The following is a 16,351-nucleotide window of genomic DNA, read 5'->3' as shown; positions in this document are numbered from 1 at the left end:
GAACTGCCCACTTAATGTAAAAATGTTTTGGAAAATGCGTTGTTGTCAGCTCGCTTGCGGGAGGGAAGAAAGATAACCTTTTTACCTCATTTTAGGAAATAAGATATGTTAGACAGTCTTATCTTGAATACTTTGCCAGATGACTTTAGCAGAACTCTTTCAAATATTAATATATATTTACATCACACTGAAAATGGAAATAAATACACCTATTTTCTGTACTAACAAGCCTTTAATGTACAGCTCAGCTATTAAACAAACAATGACTGACTGCTTTTCTTTAGTAGGTGTTACAGTAGATGCACTGCGGATTGATGTAACTGTAGCATTACAGAGCATGCAATACCTTGACATGTCCAGTAGTCCAGAAATAGATGTTTGTTATCGTGTGTATATTTACATATGTACAATGTCCAAGGTATACGAATGATCTTTACAAAATTGTATTTGTTAACACGGTTTCCTCTGATGTTTGAATCACTGTCATGGTCTTGTTCTTCCTGAAGCCAACACGTCTGTTTCGCTGTTTATGCTCTCTCTTGTTAAAAGCCAGAAAGGTTAGGTTCCGTTAGAAGGCTGTGGAGAGGTGGACGTCAAACTGTTTCCGACGGTCAGTCATCTGGTCTACAAAAGATTTGAAGGAAAATTAAGTACATGAACACATGTGGGTTGTTTTCAGGATGTTAACATCTGAATGCTAATGGCGTTGAGAAGTTTGACAAGTGTTGAGTATCTTTGTTTTCTGTCAAAAGCGTAAAGACCTAAATCCTCCCGACTGAAATAGGCTTGCTAATAGTTTATTTGTTTGATTTTTTCTTTCTTTTTCGAATTTTTATATATATTCCCATATTTATTTGTCATCTTAACCCCTTCATTAAAATGGTTAACTTAAAATTAAATACATATGAAGAGTTTAGATGCAAGACGTTCTAAATGCCATTTGATTTTTTCCTCTAAAATTAGCAATTTTTTCAGACTCGTGTTTTGTAGACTCTTACTTTTATATTGAAGATACGTTCCTTACATTGTCTTTAAAGTGAAATAACTGAACATAAACATTGGATGCTGAAAAAATTTTTGTTTTAGGAGAAAATTTCAGAGGGCGTTTAGAGGTTTTAGAACTCTTCATACAACAGTTCTGTGTGGTTCTTGAATCCGACTGGCTGATTTCTGGAAATAACAGCATTTTTAAATATTATTTAAATGATTATTAGCTTGCCATTTAAATCCCCATGTACATTTACCCAGTTTGGGAAATGTATAAGAATATTAATTTACAAATGTTTACCCAAATTGTTTGTTAATTATTGATTATGGAAGAATGGACATTGTATTCTTTAATTTCTTGCGATATAGGCTGCATGTGGACTATAAAGATAATCAAATCATTTATTAAAGATTCTATCCAATCAATGATAAAATATTTATAAAACCAACACCACATCAAATATTACATTTCTATTTTAAGTACCAAAGAGGGAGGAATCTGAACTGACTTAACTGCTATTTAAAAACACTAAAGCGATGATTTAACATCAAATACTTACATACTTCTTCTTGAATTTCATAGTTTTCGACAACTTGCAGGCTGTCAAAGAGAAATTTATTTAGATATTAGTTTTGATGTATAAAATCTTATGCATGTAATAAATAAATGTTTACTAAGTGGAATAATAGTTACCCCCAGTCTGATGATTTCCTTGTTCTGTCAAGCTGACGTTGCAGCCTCTGTTGAGTAAGCACAGTAAAATGATATAAATGAGTGATGTGATGTTCAACAAAAAATGTTGTCATTAGTGTCGTTAAGTGTTAGTTCACCTAAAATTGTCCCATGATTTGCTCACCCTCAAGGACATGACTGTATTTTGTTTCTTGTCACTGTGGTTTAAACACATCAGAGATAGAAAAATGCAGTCCTGTCCAGTATATGGTGCTAATGCACCAAAATAAAAGTACCCCAAAAGATTGCAGATGGGGCTCACACGAGATGCATTCCAGTTCAAATGTTTTATGCCCTTCATTAGCTAGTTTCCCTCTGTCTTGGTGACACGTATGTAGGTCATTGATTACGTGAGGGAAGATCTGAATGGGTTTAAAAGGGAATCCACGTTGAAACTGAACTGTGACATCACAATCACATTGCGTTCTGGAACAGGTGGTGGAGTGGACATATAAAGCTTGATTAAAATCGAGGGGCAGAGAGCATGTCCATGTAAACTCCCCTCGTTCACTTGACAAAGTGGAACTCACTGATTCCCTGAGAGAAAGTTTGACAGTGTATGTCTAAAAAATTAAAAAATTGGAGCACAACCCTAAGTTACACAAAATGGTTATAATCTTTTTTTTTTTTTTTTTTTGGCTCAAAAATAGATACACTGAAGGAGAGATATTTGAAACTTTTAGAGGAGACCCTGAGCCATATGAGGCAATTATTTATTATTTATGTATGCCTTTTATTGAACTTTTGAACTGCTAATAAAAATCAGTTGACTATTCCCATTGTACCGCTAGAAAAAGCCAAATTTATTAAGTTACCAACAGATAAATTAAATAAATCCAATTTGATTTGACTGAAAATGAAATTTGTATACACCTTGAATGCCTTGAGGGTAATAAAATCATAGGATAGTTTAATTTTTGCCTTGCCAAAAAAGTTTTTTTCTTCTTCCTAGTTTCCATTTTTAAAATAAAAAAAATGAAAAAATAAAAATAAAAAAGTCAAAATTAAGTGAGATGTTCCTTAAAACAAGTTAAATAATGGGGTAAGTAAATTCATAAAAACCTACCCCAATGGTAGATTATTTAGCTTGTTTTAAAGAAACATTTTGATAATTTCTAAAAACAACATAATATTTTTTACTTTGTTCTGAGATCAAGTGTATTTAATGACATAATGATCTCTTAATGATCCCAATTAAATTAATTATTTTATTTTTATTTATGAAAGCAAAGCAGTTTTGTTGTATTTGTGAGTATCTCCATTTAAAAACATAACCAACAAAACACAATCACCTTCAAACTATGTCTTTTAGACATTTATTTAGGATATTTAGATGTTGAAATGACGTCCCCTAAGGGTGCAGAAGAAAGTTTTTATGACATTTATTTGTACTTAGACACAGTCTTAGGTAAAATCAACTAAATCATGAAGTCTCTCAAAATCTCAGCAGAGGATCAATAAACACCTCTACAAACAGCATCAGCAGCTTCACTTATAATAATCTGTTTGATTGACTACCCAAGTTCTCAGTCGCAATTAATGAGAACTTACATTTTTAATTGTTTTATTAAAAATAAGTCACCACAGCAGTGAAGAGTGGCTTTTCTTGAGGTCACATCAAGAAGGTTGCTGGGTCGCTGGTTCGATCCTCGGCTCAGTTGGCATTTCTGTGTGGAGTTTGCATGTTCTCCTTCGCGTGGGTTTGCATGTTCACGCGTTTGCGTGGGTTTCCTCTGGGTGCTCCGGTTTCCCCCACAGTTCAAAGAAATGCAGTACAGGTGAATTGGGTAGGCTAAATTGTCCGTAGTGTATGAGTGTGTGTGTGTGTGTGTGTGTGTGTGTGTGTGTGTGTGTGTGTGTGTGTGTGTGTGTGTGTGTGTGTTTCCCAGAGATGGGTTGCAGCTGGAAGGGCATCCACTGTGTAAAAACTTGCTGGATAAGTTGGCGGGGACTAAGCCCACAAGAAAATGAATGAAATGAATGAAGGTATTCTTTTAACTCTTCTTCATTAAGTCTTTTTCACATTCGTCTGAAAGAATATTTAATTGTCAACCTCAAGGTTTGAACCAACTTTGCACTTAACCAATAGTCCAGCATTTATTTGATCTTGATAAATGCCCGATTTTAATGTCTATGTGTGTAGAAGCATCTCCAAAACAACAGATGGGCATGTAAGTAGTAAATTGTTCATTCACAAAGAACTCAGAAGACATTTCCCAAATGAAACTCACAGCATTACTCACTATTGTAAAATAGCGTGTAGTTCACCAATTGCCATGCCAATAACAAGCACCTGGTAAACATCTGTTTGTAGCACATCTTGACACGTTTTCATTTCGACAAGCAGCTCTGAAGAACTGAACAAAAGACTACATTGTTTAACTCCTGTCTTAGTTCTGTCTGTTCTTTCAGATTTGCCTGCATTTGCAGCTGATGTGATGGGACAAACTAGGAAAAAATCTTGAAATTAAGTGACTTGCTGCCAATTATGGTGACCTTTACTTGGAATTTGGGTTCTGCATTTGCCATCTTAAATTTCCATAGAATTTAAAAAAAAATTTCTCAACCTCCTTTGTTTAAGATGAGATATTTCACTGTAAACAACTGAAAAAGGATCTAAACTCTTTAATAGTGAACACACACATACACAGAGACAGCAATGGCTCTTTGAAAATGTTGTTTTTGGAGCGAATTGATGAATCTGGCCCAACTGATGACAGTGTCAGCTAGCTTACACCAAACCGCATTGTGAGTGACTATTCCTTTACCTTTAGCAAAGTGAACAAAGACATCAGCACGATTCAGCCTCTCTGGCCCACTCCACTAAACCTGCTGGTATCACACTTAAATGATAGTGACCAGGGGCCTCATGTATCAACGCTGCGTACGCACAAAAACTATGAGTACACCAGATTTCACGCTCATGTTTGGATTTACTAACGAAGAAATAAATGTGACAATGTGCGTTGATCTGAGAGGGGTCTGGATGCAGACCTGGTGCAGTGCAATCCGAGCTGCATCCAATGCTTTTTAGTGCGCTCACCTAACCCCACCCCTAACCATACCCGTCACAGTGACGTCCCTCACTACATTAAATGCATTGTGTCTGACATTGCATTGTTGAGTGATGCAATCTCAGAGTGCATCATAATGGCTGCATCCAGATACTATTGGTTGATCCAAGCCAACGTCATGTCTGGCATACATGCATTTCTTGTTTTATTTCCATTGGCGATTCCTAGAGGCAACTGTGTTAAATTGCACACTACAAAGTATCTTTGAACCATGCAATGGCAGCTGTATGGGACAGGATCATCTGCATGTCTAGCAAGTATATAAAGTTGCCATGCAGTTGACCAGCCAAACATTAAAGCTCAATTTGCAGTCATCACTAGCTTTCCCAATGTAATCAGAATGATCGATTTGATCCATTTGAAGATCGATCCATTTGAAGACGAATTTGCATACGTGAATCAGAAACATTTCCATTCAATAAATGAGCAAATAATATGTAATGCTCAAATGCACTTAAGAAATATTGTAGCAAGGTGGCCTTGGTCAACCCATGATTAATTCATCCTCACAAACAGCATGGTTGGGATTAGGCTCCAAGGTGGCAGGATCTCGGTCAGTTGTAGAGCGGGCGATTGAGCAGGTGGAATGCCAGTGGCGCTGCCTTGATAAGAGTGGAGGGGTGCTGCTATAATGCCCTAACAAAGTGTTCCTCTAATACATCTGTGTCTCCCACAGATAGGCCCAGATTAAGAATTCAGAGGCCCCTGGGCACAATGTCTTGTAGCCCCCCTACCTGGCCACACCCCTATACCTCCAATACACATTGCTTGCTTTTGCCATTGCTGTTTTGTTTTGTTTTGCCAAAGTATAGTCATTGGTGAGACACATGGGATAGTGATGAACATGATGGCTGGAACTAGAACAAAGGAGCACATGGTGAAGGTCACACGAGGAAAACAAACACACAAGGATAACAGGTTGTGCCAGTACCCCCCCCCCCCCCCCCACTCCCTTTTTAAAAGGACACCCTTGCACCTAAACGAAAGGAGGGGATGAGAGGAGAGTATGTGGAGGAGAAATTGGAGTGCAAGGAAAATAGGAGGTGGCCAGGGAGGAGTCACAGAAGGAAGGATCCAGGAGGTGAGTTGGAGGGCGTGGAATAGAGGAGTTGGGCAGGGAGAAGTCGCAGGAAAAAGGAGCCAGGAAGGGATGAGAAGCAGGAGATACCAGGACACAGCCAGGAGGACGGCCCAGGGTGGAGTTGACGGAGGGAGGAACCATGGAGGAGGAGTGGTCGCTGACTTCAGGGGGCCGACTGTGGGAGAGGCCGCAGCTGGAGGTGGAGGGCGAAGGTTATGCTGAGGATCTGGAGGACCGAGATGGAGTGAACGACTCACTCGACCAAATCGACGACACAGGTCTGGATGCCTGCGGTGAAGCTAGAGCGATAGAGGACCGAGGCAAAGCTGGAGGGAAGGAGGAGCTCAATAAAGCTGGCAGGATGGAGAGAGGAGGCACAGCGAGTCAGGGCAACGACTGACCAAGGCGAAGCCGGGGGGACGAAGGAGCCTGGTGGAGCCGGTGGGCCGACGGTCTATGGAGGAGATGAGGGAGAAGAGAGCCAGCGTGGAGCCATTGGGTCGAAGGGCCGAGGCGGAGTTGTAGCTCGGAGGGTGGAGGAGATGACGTCAGGTGGTAACCTCTGGCCGGCAAAACAGGTAGGCAGGCCCTCAGGGATACCTCCACACATGAGACTGAAGAGCGAGCAGGGGGACTGGCTGACTGGAGCAGCACTGGAGCAGGCAGAATGGTTGTGGTTGACATCAACAGAGGTGAATAGTGCGGGTTTGGGTGGGATACTTCGGGGATGAACAGGGCTGGAGGGCTGTCTGGGAACAGCGGAAGGGGCTTGACTTCGCTCCAGAAGTCAATGAGCAGCAAATTAGGGTCCAGGGCCTGCTCACCCTCTGCAGTTGGTCGGTGGGCGGGAAGCCGGGAACTCTCGCTCTGTCCCTCGATGTCCACCAGGACTCCCACATTCAGCATTGTTGCCGGCTTACACACCTAGTCAGACGGCTGGTTGAGCTCTTCCTGCTCTGTGGTGTTCAGCTCTGTCGCTTTCAATGTCGATGGCTCACACACCGCGGGTGGTTCTCTGTCTGCGGTGGGCTCTGGCGTATACTCCCTGCAGATAGTGGTTGGGCTGGTCGCTAAGTCTGAAGTGGCACTGACATCAAATAATGCTTGGTTCCTCGACAGTGTCTACTCCACATAGGCAACGAGACTGCCCCGAGAACCATCTTCTGACGACCGTGCTCTGCAAGCAGTGTTCAAGTTGGAGTTTAAGAACCCGCAGAGCATGTTGCCCGGCCAGCTGGATTGTTGTGCCAGGAACAGGAAACTGTCTGTATGGTCCTCGAGGCTGTTTTCCCCCTGCTTCAACATGAAGATGAGAAAACCAGGGGTGTAGATGGTGTCCATTGGGAAGAAACATGAGGGGGAGGAAATTAAATCACTGGGGGAAAAAACACTATGAAAATAAAACTGTTTTACATGTTATAGCACATAATTTGATTAACGCCATTGCATCGTAATTTGTTGACTTTAACTGCAGTTTGGCACTTTCACTTTCATTCAGGAACATTTCATGCATGCCCCCTGTGACAAACAAGATATTGGATGCCAGTATGAACTGCTGAAAGAGTGTAGTTTTAATGGAAACTGATACCACACGCTGTATGGGAAAAACTCCACATTTTAAAATGCAGGTATCTGTGGTCCTTCACTGACTCAGTAAGTGCAGAGAATAGTGTCAAACAGCCGTGTGTGTATGGAATATCATGTAGCAAAATGCAGCCAATATCCTATACAATGGTAAGAGTTTGATTTACATGTCTGTGCTGCACTTCAATAATACCGGCATACTCCATGTCTTAATTCGATTTCTGTTTAGTTTGATTATGACCTTAATCAGATTAATCAAAAACCGCTGTTTACATGGTAGACTGGTAGACTCTTAATCAGAGTATTCTCTTAATCATACTAAAATTGGACTATTGGTGTCCATTTAAACGTATTTACTGTCTCTCCCTGTGCAAGAATGATCAAATCAGGGACCTTTAAGAGACTACCAGAGCAAGCATTCTCTCTCAATATAATGCAGTTTTCTTTAATTATTTTGTTGTGTATTATTTTTAGTAATTTGAGATGCAATGACTCTTTGCAGAATATTTAGCTGCAGATCCACTGCTTTTGACGTTCTTAAATGTCAGCATGCTGCTTGTAAAAGGAGGTTTGCTGAAGGTGGCAGCTGAAATGAGGAAAAGGGTTTGCATCTTTGATAAACTATAACAGTTCTTGTTCATTGACAGGTAGTAATGAGATTTAAATATATAATATATAATATAATCTATTATATACAATTTTATAGAATATATAATTACACGTGGTCCCTTAAAAATCTGTCTTTTTTGCATGGGTACCATCCTTAACCCCAATCAAACCATGCTCTGGCCCTCTTCAAACTTTACCAGGGCTGGCCTACTGAATCATGCCTGGGCATGGTATGGAACATTTATACTAGTCAAACTAACCCGGATTTGGGGGTAAAAAGAACTTGATATGGTAGCTTAATTTGAATACACTTATGGAAGTTCTACAAATCCTTTCATTTTCATTGCCAACTTTTCACAGGACGTTTTTATAAATAAAGCAGCTGATTTGTATAATTTATATTTATTCAAATTATTAATGTATTTGCTTTGCACTGGTGAGAACTGTTTGTAAGTCTACACCTAAGTGGATACATATACTGCAATTTACCTAACCTTCTACCGCATGATGGCAACATGCAATTCGCTTGTTAAGTGGTGACGTGTTGGTGATGTATGTAATACTGTTTCCGGGTCTAGGCTGCCACTTGGAAAATATTCGTTTATGATCACTTTTTATTCATATCAGATATTAAAGTGAATTTTATATCAATTCATGGTGTACACAACAATCTCTGGGCTTGCTGCATCACAAATACTACAATTGTAACAATTTATAAAAAAAATTAATCACTTTCTGGCCATCGAATATTAGCCATGGATATATACAATGTGATTGTGATTTTCGAAAGTATTACAGTGCTTTGTAAACGTTTATTATTACCATTTCATAAGTCTCCCCATACAGTTTCATAGAGCGCTTGGACCCAGAAGCCACTTTGCATGACGTCACACCTGACAAGCGGATTTATGGTTATTTTCCCTGCCACGGTTTATTTAAGACCAACGTTCTATTTTTTATTTATTTATTTATTTATTTATTGGAAAGAGAAGACCTTAGCATAGCCAATAATGTGGTTTGGTAAAGTCACATGACATGCAGTGTTTTTCTGCAGCTTGATTTTTGACTGACTTGATTGAATGCAAATGTAAACATCAATAAAAAGGATCAAATGATGTCAGATCTGCACAAAAATCTGAATTCACCATTAGTAAGTTATGATGACATATGCACAACTCAAAAAAGATTTATTCAAATGACTTATTTTGTAAATCGATCAAATGTATGTGTTGCCAAATGGCAACACTGTGCAATAGAGGAATGTACAATAATGCAATTGATTAGCTAGCTAGCAAGGTCAGCTGTGAACTTTTAAGTTGTAACAATAAAAACATGAATACTAGTAATATAATGTTGATTAGTCATGTGTTAACGGCATTTGCATCATGGATAAAATCTAATTTCGATGGCAATACTACTTTTGAATAGATATCAATACAGGGAACAGTGTAGCGAGCACCACCATGTTCTATCATAAGTGAAAGAAGAAAAGGACAGAACTGGCTCTTCCTGCAGATAAAAGTGAGGATGAGATGGGTTTTAGTGAGCATAAGAATGATGCAGACTAGACATTTGATAAGAGCAGTGATGGAGACCATTCAGGTATTTTAGCTCAGAGGCAGATGAGACAGGTGTGTTATATATAGTATAATTTATAAACATTGTTAGCTAGTAGCTACATTATTCGGATACATGTGGATATATTAGACTTGTTATTTTTTGTTATAATATTTACTAGAGAAAATATTTGTTTTTACTGTATGTTTTATGAATGATAATACAATATTATGATTGTTTACAATAATATTCAGCAAAAAAGAATGGAATAAATGAAAGCAGTTAGAATATAAGTAGGCCCACATGGAATCTGAATCTTGAAAAATATTTTTCAAGACACTTCTATACAGCTTAAAGTGACATTTAAAGGCTTAACTAGGTTAGGTTAACTAGGCAGGTTAGGGTAATTGTATAATGAAGGTTTGTTCTGTTGACTATAGGAAAAATAGCTTTAAGGGGCTAATAAATTTGATCATAAATGGTGTTTAAAAAATAATAACTACTTTTATTCTAAGAGGGGTCTGGCTGCAGACCTGGTACAGTGCAATCTGGGCTGCATCCAATGCTTTTTAATGGGCTCATCTAACCCCACCCCTAACCCTACCCGTCACAGTGACATCCCTAGCTCGATTTGAGTGCGTTATGTCTGACATTGCATCGCTGAGTGATGCAATCTCAGCTTGCATCATGAAGGCTGCATCCAGATACTATTGTTTATTCTAGCCAAAATTAATGAAATAAGACGTTCTCCAGATGAAAGAATGTTATTAGACATACTGTGAAAATTTACTTGCTCTGTTAAACAGCATTTGGGAAATATTTAAAAAGGAAAAAGAAAATCAAAGGGGGGCTAATAATATTCAACAGTATATCAATTAACACTTCATTAATTACTTAATTATCTTGTTAAATTTTAACCCTATGATACTATAATTATAACACTTTGATAAGTTATTTATATATTAATTTATTAATATTAAGTACACTAAAAGTGCACATTCATTTCAAGGAAACATCACAGTGGATCAATTCAACAGTGGCAAAAGATGAAGAGGAAGATAATAACCTTTAAGGCAGAATTCAGTCCTTTCTGTGGAGCAAAACCTGTAAAGATGAAATCTACAGAGAATTTTAGGAAGGTGATAGTAGCTTCAAGCTGTAGGGCTGGTTTTCATTAGCAGCTGAATTCTGAATTGCCTGGGCCAGCTGCATCTTGTACACATTTAACCAAGACAACTCAATTAATAGCTAAAAATCATTATTCATTCACCAATAAATCAGTCAATTAAAGTGAAAGTGATATTTTTGATGGTAGACTTGACTATAATGCAAAGACTATTATTAAAGGGGTGGTTCTCTATGATATCATATTTTAAACTTTAGTTGATGTGTAATGTAGCTGTGTAAACATAAACAGCATCTCTGAATGTAAAATGCTCAAAAATCAATGCAAAGGGAGCCTTGGTTTTTACAGAGTTAGCTTAGCAAAGCCTACAATGAACGAATTTTGGGGACTACAAAAAATACTTCCCGCCCTTGTAAGATCACAAACATACTTTTACCGTGCACACATACTGCGCAGCAGAGGGAGAAAATATCGTCCTGCTATTTCCACAGAGCTTCTTCTGTTTCTGTATTTAGGCTTCCAAAAGACACGAACCAAAGACAGAATTGCTTACAGTTCAATATTAATTATGTTCCAGAGAATTATAAAATACATAGCAAGCATGATTTGACAAAACACAGCTTCCAAAATCTCTCCCAGTTCAGGGCTGGATTCGGTTAAAATCTCCTTAAAGGAGCAGCTTCGATAAGCAAAAGCTATGGACTCACAACCCTATTAGTGTTTGTTTGTTAAAATTGATCATGACATGTACAGTGTCTAGCCATAATTATATGCTGTAGCAAAGATGTAAACAATGGGAAATGCTGTTTGGCACCTCTAACGATTTAGCTACAAATTCATATTTATCAGTCAAACCGCTGTAAACACACACACACACACACACACACACTTCACCAGCACGTGCAGCATCTCTCTATGCATGTTCGACTGTGTAGTGTTTCTCTCTAAGCAGATTTCCCTCGTTCTACATCTCAAATAATGAAGTCGCAAAAGATATGTGAACGATTCAAATTACTTACACATGCATATTCCGAATATACGTGAAAGACGCTGTGTAATGCGTTGAGTTAAAAAAATACAGGAGAGCTCACCTAACTTGTGTAGCAGCAGAAAAATCAATCAAGGCACACACAGGTCGAATCCCACATCTAGTGATTTATTCTTTTGTCAACAGCATCGCTGTATATTACAGAAAGTAACCTAATCTGAGCATCAGAGAAAAATAAAAATAAACATTGTTCTCGCGCACATGCGCTTCTCGTGTTACACGCATCTACAGACTGTTGACACACACACATACATGCACACACAAAGCGATCTCTCTTAAAGGAGCCGCACTCCATTTTCACTCGTTACAGACACTTGTCAGATGTTATTTTAGAGAGCGGGCATGAGGTTGACTGACTGTTTACACAGCACAAAAGCGCATGCTTGTACAGGCCTGACATGGAGCCAATCCACGAATCACAGCACATTATGACACATGACCAATTGATGTCACTTGAGGAATGGCCTTTCAGAGGCACTAGGAAATATGTCAGTTGTTTTCCTGTTAGCTGAGTAGCTGTATATAATCAAAGTAAGATTTATATAAAAAAAAATAAAGTGATTTCCTTAATGTGAAACATGAGCACACAATGTTTTGCATCTTATTAACAAGATAAAGCCTTAAATTTACATTCTGGCCCTTTTTAAGCATTAGTAGACCATAACATTTTATTTGAAGGGTGATTTTAGAATTTTGGTGGACTGTATCAACTTTTAAGCTGTTCCCCTTCAGACTGGGAATGCAACATGGGTAGTTGCAGAAATGGAAAGTAATGAAGTACAAATACTGTACTTAAGTAGATTTTTTGGTGTTAGTACTTTACTCCACTGTTTTTTTTGACAACTTTTTACATTTACTTCTTACATTTTTACACAAATATCTGTACTTTCTACTTCTTACATTTAAATCGGGCTCATTACTTTTGTTTTATTGTGTTTCATTGCGCAATCTATATTATTTTGTCAGTGTGCAATTTGAATGACTTTTTTCTTCAGTCAATCTATTCTGTCATTGCGCATGCTGCAGTGTGCGGCATTTTCGTCCACTGATCGCGAACCATCGGCTTTTTTATTTAAGGTAACCATGGGATTGGCTTACGTTGATGGGACAGGGGGAGTCCACGATGTAAATATGACTGATGTCAGGTTTATTGTCATGTTTATACTGGGTAATAAGAAGCGTTTTGGTCGATCGGATCACAGGTAAAACAATAGACATGTTGCTGTTTCAAATCTGACATTAAAATGGGGTTAAAGTCTTTTGTCCACCTCCGACCATGGTGAACTGTACATCTATGATCTTTCAATTTAATACTGCGGAAAAAAAACTATCAATCATTTGCTTTTTTTCAATGTTTGGACAGTTAGTAATAAAGCAATTAAATACCTTTGAACACGTTATGCAATGGTGTTTATTTTTGTTTCCAACGAGTTCCTAGTACATAATTTATACTGTTTAATAGTTTTAACATGCATATTATATATACTGTAGTCTTCATATAAATTGATTGTTAGATAAATATTGAAGAACATTAATAGTTTTTATACTGGGTTAATATGGATAAAAATATAATGCAAAGGATCAGGAATTTATAATGTGAAAAAAAGATGATGTTAATTATTTAGACATGAAGGGCTTTATTTTAATGATCAATCCAAGCATTAAGGGCATGTCTGAATCCACTTTTGCTATTTTAAGGACGGAGAAATCCGCTTTGCGCTGTGGCGCATGGTCTTACAGGGTTGAGCTTATTTTCTTAATGAGTTTTAGGTGTGTTTTGAGAATAAACCAATCAGAATCTTATCTCCCATTTCCTGTTAAGAGACAGTTGTCGCGCCATGGTGCATTTGCTATTTACATGGCTGACTTTGTAAGTAGAAAAACTGAGCATTTCACTAGAGTTGAAACAGTTAAACTATATGTGGTGGTTCGGATCTCCATATGATGGACACGAGTGCTGCATCACATGTCTGGGATTCCAGCATTTTGATGCAATGCTCATGGATAGCTCACACTTTCACTGCGGGGCCATGTCAGTTGCACCGCTGAGATTGCAGCTCACACTTGGGCAGATCTGAGGATCACAGTGGGGGCCTATCTGTCACTTCTGGGCCTTCAGACCCCCCCACTCCTCCACAGCATGCCTTATCCAAGCTTCAAGTGTTTGTGGGGGCTCGTCCTCTGGGATGGCCATGCTTCTGAGATCAAATGTCCATCGTAGCATCGAAGGGTGGGCTGTCATGTTCAAATGATCTGAAGTCGTTGACTGTGCTTTCCTGGGTAGCTTAAGCGGTGGGTCCAGAGGTGGCCTCTAGAGGGGCCTCACCCTCTAGAGGTGTGTAACGTGGGGGCTAACATGAGAAGTAAAATCCTCCCAGCCCCCATTCTCTTCTTCCTGGGGTTACACAGTGAGCTCACAGAGGGATAGACGGTGCTTTTCTCCTCCTGATCTTTGTGCATTTCCACCCTCAGCTTCCCTGAAGGCAAGGCGGTCAGCGGGTATGAAGCCATCCACCTGGAGGGGTAAGCTGAGATCCCTATCCAAGATGTTTGGGTTATCTGTATCTCTCATGGCTAGAGCCCACACTGCTGAGGCAGTTTTTCCTCAGGCTTGATGCATGAGCTCTGCACGGTGGCTCTTATAAACCCTAAGTTGGCCGTCCATGCCTTGGGGAAAACGATGGCCACACATTGGTCCAAAAAAGCCATCCCTGGCTTACTTTCTGCTGTTCAAATTGCACATGCAGAAGTGCCTCCCCCAATGCGTTTAGCTTTGGATTGTTTGTAGCTGTAGACCTGCTCACTTTCGTTTCTTGTTTATCCCTTTTCACAAAACGTTTCTTTAGTGTATGCTCGGAGGCTAAACCATAGCCCCTTTCACACAGTGATACCGGTAAATATCTGGAAAATTTCCGGAACGACTTTACCGGTATATTAAAAAAAGCGCTGTTCACACAGGCGAGGACGCTACGGAAATTTTCCGGAAAAGAGCATTCACACATCCATTCCAAAATACCGGTAAATTCTGACATCATTCACCACAAATGAGCTTTAAACGGCTGCGCTAGTATTTGTAAACATTTGACTAAATTACAAACTCTGTGGATGATCAATATTGTGAACAACTTTCACAGGATCACTTTCGCATGTCGAGATGTTCATAATATGTGTGTGTGCAAGCGCTCACAGGCTGTTTCACAGGCACACGCAAAGCTTGAAGGTAAACAAACAACAGCTTATAATAAACCTCTCATCGATGATTATTTACACAGTTGGCATTAAGAAGAACATATAAACGTGATCTGACTAACTTCTAGCAGCTAAATGTGTCTGGAAAAATATTCAAAGGCTTTCATTCTCTTAAACCGCGTGGACGTAAATGCGTCTGACTGTTGAGATTGGCTGAAGTAGACGTCTCACGTCAGCACATTCTAGACGTGCACGCGCTTATCCTGGCAATCTTCCTTCTGCAATCACACAGCGCAGCATTCCGGCAAATTGCCAGTAATGTTACAACTTCTCTTTCCGGAAAATAGCCAGAACGAATTTACCGGTATTTTCAAAAAAGACCTGTTCACACATACAACCTTTCCGGAAAATTGAAAGGTCTGTATGTGTGAAAGGGGCTCATGACAGTTCAAGGTACTCCCCTTTGAGTTGTCCTGGTCATCATGGGGTTTCACAAAGCTTGCATAAGGTGCCCTACCTTCTCTTCACCTCGCGGGCATCTGCATTTTTTACTATTTTTATGATCGGATTTTTAGCACAGTTTTCAGGTCAGGTGAACATGCACGGTGCTTTGCCACCTCATCCTTTCAACTAGGAAATGAGCAAGTTCTCCTCTGGGCACAGCTTCTCTCATTACAACATGATAATACTTATTTCCACTCTGCTAGTGATTTCACTATCTGGAAAACCCTAAAGAGTTCCTCCGAGGCCCTCAACACCTGACTTGGGGTAGAGGAGCCGGGTGCTTGGCCCATTATGTTGTTGGTATGCCCACTTTGTTAGCGCACATTCTGCCAGCCATCACCAATTTTTGAAGTACCACAATATGTAGTTGCATTTGCAAATCCCAGCAAAAACTGTACTGCGCCAAAGTGAAACCCTATGTTAACAGTGTCCAGAAGCACCGTCAACTTTTCTGGGTTCAGAGACATCTGGGATAGACAATCACACAGTGGAAACTTGAACTGTGGTTAGATAAAACAGTACTTAAGGTATTTTTGGGGAGAAATAGACACTGTATGCTGACCAAAGAAGAAAAGGATTATTCAGACTGTTACCAGCAACAAGTCCAAAAGCAAGGGTCTGTCATGGTATAGGCTTGTGTCAGTGCCCTTGGCAAAGGTAACTTGCACTTCTGTGATGGCACCATTGATGATGAAAACTACATAGAGATATTGGAGCACAATATGCTGTCTACAAGAAATCTTTTTACAGGGACGCCCATGCATTCAACAAGACAACCAAATAAATAAATAAAATCATGAGGAACACATTTAATCTTTGTTGTATTGTATGCAATGACATACAAGTGAAAAAGAAAAAT

General features: G+C 39.3%; 1 protein-coding gene across 1 annotated transcript in view; it reads right to left on the bottom strand.

The window, feature by feature from the left end:
- Window positions 1-212: 212 nt before the first annotated feature.
- csf1b (colony stimulating factor 1b (macrophage)) overlaps window positions 213-16,351 on the bottom strand; it is a 33,852-nt gene continuing 17,713 nt past the window's right edge. Inside the window, exons 7-9 of the mRNA NM_001080076.2 lie at window positions 1,682-1,728; window positions 1,548-1,588; window positions 213-624 (exon numbers count right to left, since the gene is read on the bottom strand). Of these exons, the coding sequence (NP_001073545.2) occupies window positions 569-624; window positions 1,548-1,588; window positions 1,682-1,728 (144 nt within the window). The 3' untranslated portion in view covers window positions 213-568. The remainder of the gene's footprint in view (window positions 625-1,547; window positions 1,589-1,681; window positions 1,729-16,351) is intronic.

Source organism: Danio rerio, chromosome 8, assembly GCF_049306965.1.
Source record: "Danio rerio strain Tuebingen ecotype United States chromosome 8, GRCz12tu, whole genome shotgun sequence".
Classification (NCBI taxonomy): Eukaryota; Metazoa; Chordata; class Actinopteri; order Cypriniformes; family Danionidae; genus Danio; species Danio rerio.
The sequence above is the reverse complement of the archived record's forward strand: the minus strand, read 5'-3'. Positions and strand labels throughout refer to the sequence as shown.